Genomic DNA, 16916 nt, shown 5'->3' with positions numbered 1-16916 from the left:
GCTTCCTCCACTCTCCAAAAGTGCAGATGGGCTTCTGATAATATTCAGGAGGTTGTGGCCAAGACAGGAGGTGGAACCAGGCAGCATCTACTCTACACTCCCTTAAGGAGACTGTTACCTTTACCCACACAGTCCAAGGGCTCAGAGGTTCCTCCACCACTCCCCGTCCCAAACACCTCCCCTCTGGGAAGCAGTCATTGGAAACTCCGCAATCTCCCTGCTGGGCCATCTGGCTCCTGCAGCTTTCATTACAGGAAGACACAGTGTGCTTCTATGTCATTTCTATCACTTACCAAGTTCTTCTCCGGGTGAGTAAAGTGCCAATTAATTACCTGAGCTGAATGAGCAGACTAGCAGAGAGAACGGCATAAACAAGCACTTCCACACTGCATTCAAGAGTTCACTGCAATGGCATGTTGTGCCCCACAAAACTAAGGACATATCTGAAGATCAAGGGACCAGAGAAGGTGGGCATGGTTAGCAATAATTAAATAGCAACTTAAAAAAAATCCATTGATCAATCCCATCCGAACCCTACTTAACAGCCTCACACACATTCCTAACAAAAAACAAAGATTCCATGGTGGGCCTTGAAGACTAGCGTGTTAAAAAGGTGTTATGATCACACAAACACACATGGGGAGGTGTGAACAATTAGAGCCAATTGGTTCACTCCAAAGTCACTAGTTTAAATGTATCTCTGTGTCATTTCTGTGAACAGAAATTGCTACTCCGTCCATTTGGGATATGTCTGACCTGACAAAGGGTCAGCTGACTCAGGCTTGCAGGGCTCAGGCTGTGGGACTAAATATTGCAGTGTAGACATTCAGGCTTGGGCTGTCGCCCAGGCTCTGAAACCCCGCTGGAGGAGGTCTCAGCCTGAACATCTACACTGCAATTTTTAGCTCTGCAGCCCAAGGCAATTGACCCAGGCTCTGAGACTCAGTTATTGCAGTAAAAACAATGAGGAGACTAACACGGCTACCACTCTGAAACCTGTCACCATGCAAGTTATTGCAGTGCAGATGTAGCCTCAGTGGCCTACGTGAAATGTGTTTGTGGTCTCATTCCAGTTTCTAGTGGCCAACTGTCAAACACACACACACACAAAATCTCTACGATTAGCATTAAATAACACCACTGAAACGGTTACTCTTGTAGGCTGTTTTATGCAGAGCAGCCGAGGATTAAATGTCTGTGGAGACTGCACTACCCTTTTGCCCCTTAGTAAGCTTTTCTGATTAAGGTTAAAGAAATATTGGCAAGTTTGCATGTCCACCATCTCTCACGTGGGCCTAGATAATCCACCTCCGCAAGAGGCAGTACCTGGTGTCGGCGGGTGATAGCACTGTCCACACCGGCTCTTAGGTTGGTATAACTATGTCGCTCAGGGGTGTGGATTATTATCACCCCTGAACGATGTAGTTATACCAGGGGTCAGCAACCTTTCAGAAGTGAAAAGAACAGGAGTACTTGTGGCACCTTAGAGACTTGTTAGTCTCTAAGGTGCCACAAGTACTCCTGTTCTTTTTGCGGATACAGACTAACACGGCTGCTACTCTGAAACCTTTCAGAAGTGGTGTGCCGAGTCTTCATTTATTCACTCTAATTTGCCAGTAATACATCTTAACATTTTTAGAAGGTCTCTTTCTATAAGTCTATAATATATAACTAAACTATTGTTGTATGTAAAGTAAATAAGGTTTTTAAAAATGTTTAAGAAGCTTCATTTAAAATTAAATTAAAATGCAGAGCCTCCCGGACTGGGGGCCAGGACCCGGCAGTGTGAGTGCCACTGAAAATCAGCTTGCATGCCGCCTTCGGCACTTTCGCCACAGGTTGCCTACCCCTGAGTTATACCAAAGTAATTCTGTAGTGTAGACCAGGGCTTAGAAGGTTAATACTGTGCGGTCACCCAAAAGCCTTCAGACAGCTTGAAACAACAGTGAGGTGTGAACTGCCTCCATATCACTCAGTGATGACAGTTTAAGGGAGGGGGAAGCTTAGTGGTTTGAGCACTGGCCTGCTAAACCCAACGGTTGTGAGTTCAATCCTTGAGGGGGGCCATTTAGGGATCTGGGGCAAAAATCTGTCAGGGACAGTACTTGGTCCTGCTGTGAAGGCAGGGGACTGGACTCAATGACCTTTCAATGTCCCTTCCAGTTCTATGAGATAGGTATATCTCCATATTAAAAATAATTCATCTGTTGGTTACACACACTTTCATTCTGAGCATGCTTTAGTTTTACTCATCAAAACTGCTGAACTACTGGAAAATCTGTAAGGCTTCAACCAAGATTCTTCCCATCCAAAATCCTGTGTGCACTTTCAGCACAGGCAGAGAATAGGATACATCTGGGGATGTATAGGATATGAATAGGATAACGCCTCTGGGTAGTTACTAGAGCTGGATGGAGAGAGGTAATTCCATTTCATGTAGGATTTTGATATTTCAGAATTTGGTTTCATTCCAATTCAGCACAAAACCCAAACATGCTGAAGTTCTCCACAAAAGTGAATGTAGTCCTGGCTCTGGGAAAAATCCACTCAGCAGGGCTGCCCTGTAGCTGCGGGTCTTGGAAGCCCTGTAATCCTGAATGCAAGGCAGGCTGCATGGCAAGCTGCCCCAAGAGACCTGGACCAGGGAGCTTGGACTCCTGAGGAGTTGGGCAGGCAAGTTGGCAGGAAAACAGGCAGGTTTCCAATGGAAAGGTTTTGTCGGAACCCTGGCTGGTTTCTGTAACGACCCTGGGGTTCATTAAATAAACTAGTGAATGAGAAAGGAATAAAACTTTAATCAAATAAAGTGGAGAATGTCTCTGGTGAACTGCTGCACACAGCCATATGGTGTTCCAACCCCTGCCATCAGGGTACATGTCCAAATTCCCACACTCACAACACAGTCCCTTATAAGGGAGCATCTCCAAATCACAATCTTTCATAAACCTATCTCTACATCTTCCCTCTTAAAAAAAAAAAAAGGAGGATTAACATTTAACTGTTATATATATATATATATAAATAAAACACAACTAATAACACGTACATTAAATTCTCAAACAATCTAGTACATTTCTATAAACCCAATGTGTCAACTACCTAGAGAGGAGAAGTTACCAGCACATCACACTGGAATGAATCTTTATCACTCACTTTCCTCAAATACCCCTTCTTCAGGCAGGTTAGCAAGTCTCTATGAGTCTTTCAGGACTTTTAATCTCCTGCTCTGATCCTCTCAGTATCAGCCTTTCATTAGAGTCTGAGGGCAGGTCTACAGTAGAAGTGCTACACCAATGCAGCTCCGCTGCTGTAGCGCATCTGGTGAAGATGCTCTATGCTGACAGGAGAGCACTCTCCCATTGGCATAATTACTTCACCACCTTCACCAACAGGAGAGCGTCTCCCACTGATATAGCACTGGTGGTGACAGCACTTAGGTTGCTGTAACTTGCATCATTCAGAGGAGTGACGTAAGTTAGATCAACTTAAGCTTTAGTGTAAACCTGCCCTGAGGTGTTCTCTTGTTCCTTGACAGTTTCTTCTTTGTGCATTGATGATAAAGGATCAGTCAGATGGGAATGCACATCAGCTGTCAATGTGTTGGAACTTACTGCAATTACTTGTAGATCCTTTCAATTATGTTGAATTGAAAGGTCTGTCTGGACAACATAAGACCTTGGATGCAGCTGTTCTTTAATGGTATCTCTTTGGCCCCAAGTATTAGAGGTGTGATTCCTCAGGCATCTGGGTTAAGAGATGGAAGGTCACAGGCCCTTTTGTCAAAATAATATTTCTGCTTCCATTTTGGATTTTTTTTCATCTAATGTATGGTTGCATTTTTATGAGATTTCATCAGGTAATTGGTAAATTACATGCGATCCTTCTTTCCATTAACAGCTGAGCTTGAGAAAAACCATTCTCCAGAGTTGTACTGGAGTAAACCAATAAAGCTTTAAACAAATAACCCCCATTGTCACTGTCTTTTTCATAAGGTTCTTTACTGTCCATACAGACCTTTGCACAAGTCCATTTGATTAGGGGTAATTTGGACTTAATGTTTTGTGATGAAAACCCCAATCTATGGCAAATTGCCTAAAATCTGCACGGAAAATTGCGGCCCATTATTGCGGAAGACTTCATCTGGAATTCCATGTCTGAAGAAGATTCCCTTCCGGCTGGCTATCAATGAATTACTATTAGTACTGTGCAATGTGCAAATTTCTGGATACAGAGAATAATCATCTGTGACTATTAAATAATCCTTTGATTGCCAGGTAAATAAATCAGTGCCGACATTTTCATAAGGCCTTTGTGGAACTGGATGAGGGCTCAATGGCTCTCCTTGTTGGCATGGCTTGTATTTCAAGCACAAAAAGCAGTTTCCTACCACATTAGTGATGTCACGATTGATCTCGTGCTCCTTGTTTGCACTTTTCTATTCCTAAATGATCTTCTGTAGCATTTCTTTTCGGAGGCTCATCGGAATTACAACCTTACTGCCCTTGAAAAATCACCCCATCTATCACAGTAAGTTCATGTCTACAGTTCCAATATTCTCTTATACTTGGACAGTAACTGCTTATTTCTTCAAGCCACCCTTATTACTTCTTTAAGGATTCCCAACAATTCATCTTCCTCTGTTCCCTTTCTTATTTGTTATAGTTTCCTGTTGACTATGGGAATTGACTTTACAATCAGATCTACCTAGGCTTGTATCTTTGTGTCTAAAGTCTTCTCTGGTTTCATGGGAGTCACTGCTCTGGAAAATGCATCTGCAATGAACATGAATTTACTGGGTGTGTAGGTCACAACCAAATCATACTTTTGCAGCTTTATCATCACTCTTTGAATCCTTAAGCTACAATCATTTAGCAGTTTGCTAAATAATGCTACCTGGGCTTTGTGATCTGTTTCAACTTCCACTGTTGTTCCATAAATATACTGATTGAATCATAGAATATCAGGGTTGGAAGGGACCTCAGGAGGTCATCTAGTCCAATCCCCTGTTCAAAGCAGGACCAATCCCCAACTAAATCATCCCAGCCAGGGCTTTGTCAAGCCTGACCTTAAAAACCTCTAAGGAAGGAGATTCCACCACCTCCCTAGGTAACCCATTCCAGTGCTTCACCACCTTCGTAATGAAAAAGTTTTTCCTAATATCCAACCAACACCTCCCCCACTGCAACTTGAGACCATTACTCCTTGTTCTGTCATCTGGTACCACTGAGAACAGTCTAGATCCATCCTCTTTGGAACCCTCTTCAGGTAGTTGAAAGCAGCTATCAAATCCCCCCTCATTCTTCTCCTCTGCAGACTAAATAATCCATTCCCTCAGCCTCTCCTCAGAAATTATGTGCTCCAGCCCCCAATCATTTTTGTTGCCCTCTGCTGGCCTCTTTTCAATTTTTCCACATCCTTCTTGTATGTGAGGCCCAAAACTGGACACAGTACTCCAGGTGAGGCCTCACCAATGCCGAATAGAGGGGAGTAATCACGTGCCTCGATCTGCTGGCAGTGCTCCTACTTATACAGCCCAAAATGCCGTTAGCCTTCTTGGCAACAAGGGCACACTGTTGAATCTCTCGCAGGCAAACAATATTCCTACAAGCTCCTTTTCGATCTATGCATATCTGGTTTGTGCCTCAGTCAGTGATTTGGATGCAACAATCCTCAGACTTCTGTAAAATCACTGCACCTAACCCAGACTGTTAAGCATCTGTTGAAATTTTAATGTGCCTTCCTGGTGCATAGAACTTCAACATGGTTCTTGTATCAGTTGTTGTTTTAAACCTTCCCATGATTCCTCCTGTTCTGCACCCCAATACCATTCACTTTTATTTTCTAGGAGTTTTCTTAACGCTGCTGCTTTGGTAGATGGAAAATTCATACCAAATCTAAGATAATTAAACATTCCCAGGAACCATTGGACACCTTTCTTTGACTGGGGACATGGCTGGGGACATGGCTTCATTTCAATGGCTGAAATCTTATCAGGTTTTATACCTTCGTTGGAAATAATGTCCCCTGAAAAGTCAGTTTTGTAATCCCTAAAACACATTTCTCCCTATTTAGTTTATGGTTTGAAGCTCTAGTTGCATTCAGGACTTCCAAAGTCCACAATCATGCTCCTCTTTCATTGAGCCCCAGATGATGATCCATTGAGGTGTCAATACCATTAATATGTTCATAGATCATATGTATTGTTTTGTGGTACACTTCTGGTGAACATAAGAACATAAGAATGGTCATACTGGTTCAGACCAAAGGTCCATCCAGCCCAGTATCCTGTCTGCTGACAGTGGCCAATGCCAGGTGCCCCAGAGGGAGTGAACCTAACAGGTAATGATCAAGTGATCTCTCTCCTGCCATCCATCTCCATCCTCTGACAAACAGAGGCTAGGGACACTATTCCTTACCCATCCTGGCTAATAGCCATTACTGGACTTAACCTCCATGAATTTATCTAGTTCTCTTTTAAACCCTGTTATAGTCCTAGCTTTCACAACCTCCTCAGGCAAGGAGTTCCACAGGTTGACTGTGCGCTGTGTTAAGAACTTCTTCCTTTTATTTGTTTTAAACCTGCTGCCCATTAATTTCATTTGGTGGCCCCTAGTTCTTATATTATGGGAACAAGTAAATAACTTTTTCTTATTCACTTTCTCCACACCACTCTATATACCTCTATCGTATCCCCCTTAGTCTCCTCTTAGTCTTCTGGTGCTGAAACTATGCCGAAGGGTAAGTGTAAGAATCTGTATCTTCCAAATGAGATATTAAATGTGCATAGTTTTGAGCTTTCTTAAGTTAATTTTAGCTGCCAAAAACCTGAGGATGCATCCAATTTACTGAAATATTGAGCATTTGCAAATTGAGCCACAATCTCTTCTCTGGTTGGTAGTTTGAAATGTTCTCTTTTTATAGCCTTGTTGAGGTCGCTGGAATCTAAGCATATGTGTAGCTGGTTGTTACTTTTCTCCACAACGATGAGGGAGCTCACCCATTCTGTTGGCTCCTCAATTTTTTGTATTACTTGCGTTGCTTCCATACTTGCAAGTTCAGCCTTGAGTTTATCATGAAGTGTAAATAGCACCTTTCTACATGGCTGGATAACTGGAGGGACCTGCTTCTTTATCTGGATCATATGTTCACTCTGCAAGCAACCCAACCCTTGAAACAGGTCGTGATATTCCTTAAAGAGTGCCTCATAGCCAGGTTCAGTATGATCATGTAGTGAGAGCACCCATTTTACCAGACTGAGTTTATCACATACAGTCAGGCCTAAAACTGGTGTCACCTCTTTTGGCACTACAATGAATGAGAGCCTGTTCATGGTGTTTTTATGGTTGATGTTAACAATGCACCTCCTCTTCACTGGTATATTTGTTCCAGAATAACCAGTTACTTTTATTTTTGTTAGCCCTGGTTTTGGTCTTATTTTCAGTCTCAATCTTGTTCAGACAGAATATTAACATGAGCTCCTATGTCCAGTTTCAGTGGAACAATTGTTCACTGTGATAGGCAGTATCCAGTCCCTCTCATCAGGCTTGCTAGATGCCAGTACGTCTATGAAAAACTCCTCAACCAGATTGTCTTTAACTGAATACACTTGACTTTTCTGCATTTGGGATCTGCAGCATTTTGCAAAATAATTATTTTTCCTTCATTTACGACAGTATTTCCCAAAGGTATCACACTGTTCGGGGCCAGGCTGCGATCCACACCTTCTACATGATTGTCTGTACCAAGTCTTCCCCCAGCAGTGGTTTTCATAACGAGTGGTTCCACTCTTTCATTTGACCTATTCTGGCTATATTCTTTTGTACTCAGTACACGGATAAACCCTTGTGGTGAATCCAGCTCTTTAGCTTGTACCTTCACAGTTTCTGCAGCCCTGCATATTTGGAGAGCTTTTTCTAAAGTTAAGTCTCTTTCACACAGCAGTCTCTCTAACGCATTGTCTTTAATGACACAAATGATTCTCTCTCTGACCAGAGCCTCTGTCAGCTCACCAAAGTCACAGGTTTTACTGAGTTTCCTTAATTCTGTGACATATTGCCCTACGGTGTCATCAGTTTTTTGCATGAATGTAAAAAATGTGCGTCTCTCAAAGGTTTTGTTGCTTTTAGGCATGAAATAGTTCTCAAATTTAGTCAATATTTTACTTAACTTCATGTTTTCACCTTCCTCAAACTTAAAGTTGTTATGAATATCCAATGCTTCTTCCCCAACAACATGCAAAAAGACAGATGATTTCACTTCATCATTTTTCAACTCTGCCTCTGTGGTTGCTATATACAATTCAAATCTCTGTCTGAATTTTTTTCCAGTTCTCTACAACACTGCCTGATAATTGCAGACTGGATGGAGGTTGCAACACATCCATTTTTGGCTAGTAAAGCAACTACTGTGCTCACCAAATACATGCAAAAGCCTCTGTGCGTCCTCCATGTGCTTCTCTAGTGCCTCCCTTTGTCTCTGCTTTCAGTTGCAAACACAAGAGTTAACTTCAAAACGACTGCAGTTTCCTTCTCATTCAGCACTTCTGACACCATGTAACAATCTTGGGGTTCATTAAACAAATCAGTGAATGAGAAAGGAATAAAACTTTAATCAAACAAACTGGAGAGCTTCTTTGGTAATCTGCTGTACACAGCCATGCGGTGTTCCCAACCCCTCCCTCCCACACTCACAACATAGTCCCTTACAAGGGAGCATCTCCAAATCACAATCTTTCATAAACGTATCTCTATAGTTTCCAGAGGAACTTTGCTGAAATTGAACTGAATCAAACAGAGGCTGCAAAGTCTTTTCCAAAAGAGTGCAATTAAATTGTGCAGTGGGTTAATCCATGAAGCCACAATTCAATCATCTTTTAAATAGCAAAGGAAAACGACTCTGTAGGTCTCAACTAATCAGTATTTGTCCACATCAGAAGAAATATCACACACTGAAACCTTCCGGACAGTGTCTCCTCCTCAGAGTTCCAGGACTGAAAAAACACCTGAAGACTGAGGGATATCTGCCAAATTACATATGGAAATTAGTATGGAATCTGCCCATTCTCTGCCTAAAAACCATTTCCTTTAAAAGTTGTCAGTTACTTTTAAACTGGAATCAACTTTAAAATAAGACTGCAAACTCTTTGAGGGTATGTCTTCACTACCCGCCGATCCGGCGGGTAGCAATCGGTCTATCGGGGATCGACTTACCGCGTCTCGTGAGGACGCGGTAAAATCGATCCCTGATCGCTCTGCCGTCGACTCCAGAAATCCACCTCGGCAAGAGGCGGCAGCGGAGTCGGCGGCAGCGCGGCAGCGGTCGGCTTTCCCCCGTCCTCACCGCCAGGTAAGCCGACCTAAAATACGCAACTTCAGCTACGGTATTCACGTAGCTGAAGTTGCGTATCTTAGGTCGGACCCCCGCTGTAGTGTAGACCCAGCCTGAGAGAGAAACTGTGTTGTTCTGCTGTCCTTAAATTCTCACTCTGCACCCACCACTGTGGTATGTGAGCACCTAGCAATGGTCTTCTTGTTTCTTCTGTGTTGTGCCTAGCTTATTCCTTGCCACAACAGTAGCAGCAGCAGCACAACATCCTACAAGCTGATCTTGTTTCCACTGTATATCAATATTTAAGTATCAGTTCCATGCACAGTGAATGCTTGTATTTGATCTGCCAAAAGCCCTGGAACCCTAGCCATGTTTAAATGACAATACATTATAGGGAGGAAACGTTGTTTAAGAACAAAGAGTGGCCTGAACAAAAGAAAAAGATATTAACAATAGTTAACCTTACATTTAAACATTTATTCTTTGTGTCTACAATTCCAAAATGGACTCCATAAAGCTGGTCAGAACTGCACCATTTTAACAAATTATGACAGCGTTTTACAGTTCTCATTACAATACAATCACCATATTTAAAAGGAAGCATATATTCAGTTCTCATGACAAGCAGGCTACCAGTACAAAGCACAAAGTGACAATGTCTACCTAATGTGTCTACAATCTAGTAAAATATTTGGTGTTTCCTCAGTTTGAAAAGAAACCATCTGCTATGCAGCATAGACAATCTTCAGTATAATCCTCTGTGACACTCTGGTAAAAAATTGTCTAACATGAGTTGCAAAATGTAATTTTTATATAGGAGAGGAAACAAGCGAGGCAAATATTTGGACACACATCATCTGTTCAAGGCAAATTATGATTTTACTTGTCATTAGTTGGCACTGCATCAAAACTTGGAATGAAAATCATCTTAACATTACACAATTAAGATTCCCCTGGCATTAGCTCATGTTCAATGCTCTTTCACCTCAGTCTATTGCTAGTAAGTGGATTTAAAGTGTTTAAATTCCAGAAATTATTGCCCTGAGTCAACAGTTGACCATTTGATTATGCCTTTTCACAATGAATATAATTTACCAATATTTTCTTTGTCAGTGTTTCAAGTTACTGTTCCCTTCTGTATTTTCCATTTTAAACCATTCATAACCGCCCTATTATCCTGAAACTTCTGAAAGTTCACCGGTGAGCATTTCTCTAACCAGGATAGAACTTCTGCATGCATTTGAGATTGACTTGATTAGGCATTGCAGAGATAGTGGGCTTTCAGGAAGTAGTGGGGTTTTTGTTGTTTGTTTGTTTTAAATAAAACCTATTTGTGTAAAGCTATCTCCCAAGAACAGATGGGGCTGAAATATATTATATTCCTGAGTTCTAAATAGGACCTAATACATAGTCCTATTTTTCAGAATGCAGAGTAAGCTTGAAAAGTTATTCCCTTCACCATGCCTCAGCTCAAAGGATTGACAGAGTTAGAAGCTCTGTTGGCATGCAACTGTTCCAAAGTTTGTAAACTTAGACCTGGTCTACACTTAAAATTTAGCATCGCAATGGCACTCAAGGGCATAAAAACAACACAGCAATGGCACTAAGGGGCGTGAAAAATCCACGCTGAGCACCGTAGCTATCCCAACTTAATCCCCAGTGTAGACACAGCTAGGCCGATGGAAGAATACTTGTGTTGACCTAGTTTCCATCGCTCGGGGAGGTGGTGTTCCCACAGAGACAAAAAACACCCTTCTATCCCTGTTATGCTATGCCACTATAGTCCCCATAGTGTAGACATGGCCTTAGTCAGTCAAACAGTTCAGGTCCAAGGAGGTTCCAAACTGACAGCAGGATATTTGATTCGATTATTAGGTTAGTTTGCATGTCAAATAAACATGGATGGTCTTTATCACTTCAGAACAAAACAGTATACAGCATATTTTCCATGTCAATGTCTTAAAACATGTTCTAAAAACCAAAACCAAGATTTTCAAAGTAAGGTGCCTAAGTTTTGTTTAAGTTCATATTTAGGCACCCAGAGTGGCCTGATTTTCAAAAGCACTGAGCACCCAGCAGCCCCCCTTGAGTATCAAACTGCAAACTGATCAGCTCTAGTAACGATATCACAATAGGCTGAAATCTCATCTACCTCACTTTTGTCAAGACTGAAGGGGGAAGGAGCTGAGTTATTAACCTCGTTCACATGACAATATTTTTCTTGTTTTAAGATTTAATAAACAAGCTAGCTGCTGACATCTTGCTGACCAGGATAAATTGTGTTCTATATAATGTCTGCTAACTGGCATTAAATCCTTGTCCCAGCACATAAGAGTACGGGTGCAGGATTTAACCACATTTAATTGTGGGATGCCGAACACGGTGTGTCTTAATTGATAAGGACTAGTCAGATCTGCACCAGCTAACTTATTTCTTCATAATCACATTGAAACACAAAGCTATACAATACAGACAAGGCCTTAAACCCCACTGCACCTTCCACCAAGGAATACAGAAGGCGAATGCAAACCAAAATAAAACGGACCTATAACTACTCATTTCCATATTTTCAAATGTTATATTTTAGCCTTAATGTTTCAGTTATATAAAAAGAAGGAAAATGTGTGACAATTGAAATGTTCTAGTAAGATTTTAATTCTACCTTTCACATACATACACACGAAAGAAAAAACCAAAACCCCAAATCTTGTCTCTGATTTTAACTTCAGAGAGAAAATTTTAAGATTAAGTTAAAGCTCTAAACAATGTCAAATTAAAGCCTTACGATATTTATGTCTATGCCTTGGATATTTCTTTCCCTCGCCTCACCTCTTTTTGGCCACAGATGTGTGTCATTTTCCAAAATACAGGCTCAATCCTGCAGAGACTCATGAAAGTAAATAGTTTACTTGAATTACTGACATGAGTGGTTATACAAAGTTTATTCCATTTTGAAAGCTCCCCCTGCTCTAAGTGACATTTGCTACACTCAAAACAAGGAGTGCTGGTAAAACTGCTAATCTCTCCACACAATAGAACTTTAAGTGCTTCCATTGTACATCAATAGTATTAAGTTAACTTATTACTGGAAAATATTTAACATTTAGGGGCCTCTGCAGTTTTATTTGTTTTACAATGTTGTAATAGAGGTTATCATTGAACAATTACCAGAAAGAAACTTTCCCCCATATCGCATTTAAGAACCTAAATATGAAATGAAGAAATAGGCACTAAAGTAAATATTTCAACTTTTCCTTTAAAATAAAAATCTACAATTAAACTTTGCATACTTAGAGCTCATAAAATCCTGAGCAGATAAAAAACATCATCTTCTATGACATAAGGAAGACAGCTGGCCCCATCTGTTTCAAAGTAGAACGGAAACCTAAAGTTTCTGCATTATACTTACATGTGAGGACTGAGTTCATAAAAGTTTCTGTTCCTGTATTCTTCAACTTTCTCTGGTGAATAAATGGGTAGCGGTCTATATGGGTTTATTGATACAACCACACTGCCAATGTATGTCTGTAGGAGAAAAATAATGCAGAATACAGTGTTTTAATACTCAAAAATGAGATTTTATTATGACCTTAAAAAAAAATCCTTAAAAAAATCCTTAAAAAAAAAAATCAATTTTTGCTGCTATATTTAATTCATCAGTTCTGTGTGTCAGGAAAACATTTGCTGAGAAAAACAACAACATTTTTTACAATGAATATATTCAAAACATTCATTTACACACTAAAAGCCTCTCAAAATCTCTCTCAGTTAAGGGCTCTTAGGTTCTACAGAGATAAAAGGAATAAAAACAACAATACTGACAGACTCTTTAAGCAGTTCCTTCTACATTGTACAGGCAGACTGCTCCTAATTTAAGTGGGGATTAATTTTTGAAAGAATTATCAGGGCTCTGCTGTGCTGCATAAGGGAAGGGTGTGTTTATATAAAATCAAAATGAAATAGTTCTATGTATTTTCCTACACAATTTTTAAATATTACACAATTCCAACTAGTCTTCAATATTTAAAACAGAAAACAAGACAATTTAGTTTAATTTTTCAGACCAATAAGCCAACCTGAAAGTAATTATTTAACTCTTCCCCCCCCCCCCCTAAAAAAGAGAGCCTCACTTATAAGGTGCATCAGTTAGCAAATTTCTCCATTATATATGCAAGTGCATATAAAGTGAAGATGGCATAAAACAATGAGCACTTTGTTACATGATGTACAAAACAGAAATTACTCATTGTTCATTAATACTTTATGATGTTCTGTCCAGGGAACAAACAAACACTAAAGCTGCACAAACATTATTTAAAGATCAGAGTATCAAAAGTTTTCCACTAAGTGTTTCAGATCAGCTACTTACCAATATTTCCAATGTTAATACTGCTTAAATGACATAGCACATGGCAGAAGCCAGATTATCCAACAGGTTGGGTAACACCCAGGGCCGGCTCCAGGCACCAGCCAACCAAGAAGGTGCTTGGGGCGGCACCCTGTAAGGGGCAGCGGGGGGCGCTCGGGGGTTTTTCGTTCTTTTTGGTTCGGTGGGGCAGCGCTCAAGGGTTTTTTTTGTTGTTGTTTTTGTTTCAGCCGGGTGGCACTCGGGGGGGGGGAGGGGTTCGGCGGGGCGGTGCTCGGGAGGGGGTAATTCGACGGGGGGTTACGGCGGGGCGGCACTCTTTTTTTTTTTGCTTGGGGCGGCAAAAAAGTTAGAGCCAGCCCTGGTGACACCAATTCAGTTTGAAAAGGAGACCGGAAATCAGAAACTCTGGGAGTCCAGTCCTGAGGAGCCCTTAACCTAACCATATACTGAAACTCCTCAAGAGCTTTAAACTCTCCTCAGGACTAAAAGTCTACAGCAGGGGTCGGCAACGTTCGGCACGCAGCTCGCCAGGGTAAGCACCCTGACGGGCCGGGCCAGTTTTATTTACCTGCTGACGCGGCAGGTTCGGCCGATCGCGGCCCCCACTGGCTGCGGTTCGCCGTCCCGGGCCAATGGGGGCGGCGAGAAGCGGCGCGGGCGAACGATGTGCTGCACCAAAACTCAAGTTTCTAGTATCATTCTTCACAGCCATGAGGATTAGACACAATTTAAACAACAATAAAATTACATTATGGGACATAATTATCCAGCAAGTGGTGGATTCCACAGCAAATTTAATGAATGCAGAATCACAGAATATACATACTCCAGGTAGTGGGTGTCACCCTTGATATTCACCATTCAAGAACAATGAAAATACTATATATAAATATCAGTATTAGTGGCAAAAAAAAAAAAGAGGCAAAAAATTTCAGGCCAAGATTTTAAAGAGTGATCAGGGATTTTGGGTGCTCCACCTTAACACTGAAATGGGCCTAATTTTAAAAAGTGCTGATCACACACCATCCAAAAACCAAGCATCACCGGTTGAATACCGAAAAGCTGATGCAACCAAAATCAGTCACTTTTTAATATCTTTCCATCTATAGTACTTATATGCTTCCCCCTCCTCCCCCAATCCATCCATCACTGCTGTATTGTAGTGCCTCGCAATCTTTAATGCATTTATCCTATGAGATAAGGAAATACTATTATCTCCTTTTTACAGATGGGAACTAAGGCACAGAGAAAATAAGTGACTTGCCCAGGGTCACACTGAAAGTCTGTGGTGGAGCAGGAAATTGAACCTAGGTCTCCCCCATCCCAGGATAGTACCCTAATCACTACACCACCCTTCCTCTCTGGCCTTATATGTTGGCCTTTATGCCCAGGCTGATACTGTCCGTAATTGTGCTCTTATGCCAGATTTAGATTTTTTTAATCAGAGGGTTTTTTTGATCTATACAGAGACATCCAAAACATGTCAATGCTTTCCCCCATATTAAAAAAATTAAATGTTTACCATTTGGCAAAAAAAAGTTCACCCTTAAGCAGAAATCTTGAATGTCAAGTTTCACCACAGACCATATTTGTATAGTCAAGTTGTAAATCTGTGATAAAGGCTGCCAGCATCTTTCGCCCCATTTAAATAGAGTTGCACAAATGACACTGCCTAGATAAACAGGAAGTTTCACTGTGTATCTTCTAGAGACTCCTGTAGTTTATCTTTGCAATGCTTGCTGCCTACAGAATGAATCAGTAGAAACCACCATTGACAATTCATTATACAACTACAGCTGCCCTGAGATATAATACTTCACTAATTGTGTGTAAGACTTACTATTTCTAAATAAACTCCATATTCATCTGTTTTAGAGCTGATCAGATTACTTACCAACAGAATATTGTTCCGGTCAGAAAATACCAATTCATCAAAAAAATCAGTGTTCTGCGGGAAGGTGTTAATTTCAACGGGCTTGTCTAAACAGTACATTACCGCACAGCAAGCCAGAGCGTGAATCTACATGCACTAGTTTGACGTGCAGTAACATCCCGTATGGACGCTACTACTGCACCCAGAAAGTTCCAGAGCAGTAACATCCCATGTAGATAAGCCAACTGAAACTTAGGACCAACATGCCTGGTTTACTGCCAGGTCACCCACCTTCCTCCCCAGTTCCTAGGCAGCGTACCTAGCAAGCTACTAGGGAACATAGGCACACTGGGTGCCTGGTCTCCTGGCAGTCCTCCTTGGAAGACAGGCAGTAGATCAAAAAAATTCCATTCTCCTAAAACAGAATCTTTTCAGTCTTTCCCTCCCACAAAAAAAGTTTCACCTTTTTTTTTTTTAAAACCCTTTCTTCTGATTCAGGATGTTGGCGGGGTGGGGGAGAGACACAAGATTTCGAAGTTTTTCACAGGAGGGAAAGACTGTTTTCTGGTCATCTCTAATCTGTTTGTGTTGCCTTGCAATAAAAGGCAAACAGTAATCTTCCACCGTATCTACTCTGCCCCCTGCTTACACAGAAGTTGGGAAGCCCACCAATCGGTAAGTCTATGGATCCTTGCTGAGAGTAACCAAGTGATCCACAAGAGTAACAGGCCCTGCGCATGTTGTGCTGTAATCTTTATATACAGACTCCCGGTGTAAGATTCTTCACTGCAGAATTATTTAAAGTTTCCTCTCATGTCTCAAAGAATTATAGAAGGTTGCAAATGCCAACAGAGCTCACTGCAAAACTGTTGCCAAAAGGCAGTAAAGAGAGGTAGGCAGGTCTTGAAGGAATTCAGCTGAATATACACTGTATTATCAACAAGGGTCCTCAAGAAACTGAGGAGGGAGCCCTTTAAGCTATTTCACCACTATAATACTATGCAGTTTAGCTGCTGGAGTTCCTTGAAAAGCTTTAGGATGCCAAGGTAAGGAAGGACAGGTAGAAGAAAGAAACCTTTGATTTTTTTAGTTTTGAAAATAGATATTTAAAGAACATTTATTTAGAACCAGCCTTGTACAGTTAAGCATTGCTTAAATCATGTGTTTTGGGAATAGAAGTCAGCTGTTCATTGTCAAACATGTACAAAACCAGACAATATAATCCTAAAATAACCAATATTTCAAAAAGTCAAGCAACTATATACAGACAAGGACATACACATTATGCCTATTTTAAAAACTAAGCATGCCAAGAAATCATTGCTTTGGACTAAAAATGGCTTAGAT

The 16916-nt window shown here is 41.1% G+C and overlaps 1 protein-coding gene across 1 annotated transcript in view; it reads right to left on the bottom strand.

The window, feature by feature from the left end:
* The window catches only part of MYO1B (myosin IB), a 194932-nt gene that overhangs the window by 131861 nt on the left and 46155 nt on the right, over nt 1-16916 (bottom strand). The window contains exon 3 of the mRNA XM_026647749.2: nt 12737-12852. Coding sequence (XP_026503534.1) covers nt 12737-12852 — 116 coding nt within the window. The remainder of the gene's footprint in view (nt 1-12736; nt 12853-16916) is intronic.

The sequence above is a fragment of the Terrapene carolina genome, unplaced genomic scaffold, assembly GCF_002925995.2.
Source record: "Terrapene carolina triunguis isolate 2854851 unplaced genomic scaffold, T_m_triunguis-2.0 Scaffold62, whole genome shotgun sequence".
Taxonomy (NCBI): Eukaryota; Metazoa; Chordata; order Testudines; family Emydidae; genus Terrapene; species Terrapene triunguis.
The sequence above is the reverse complement of the archived record's forward strand: the minus strand, read 5'-3'. Positions and strand labels throughout refer to the sequence as shown.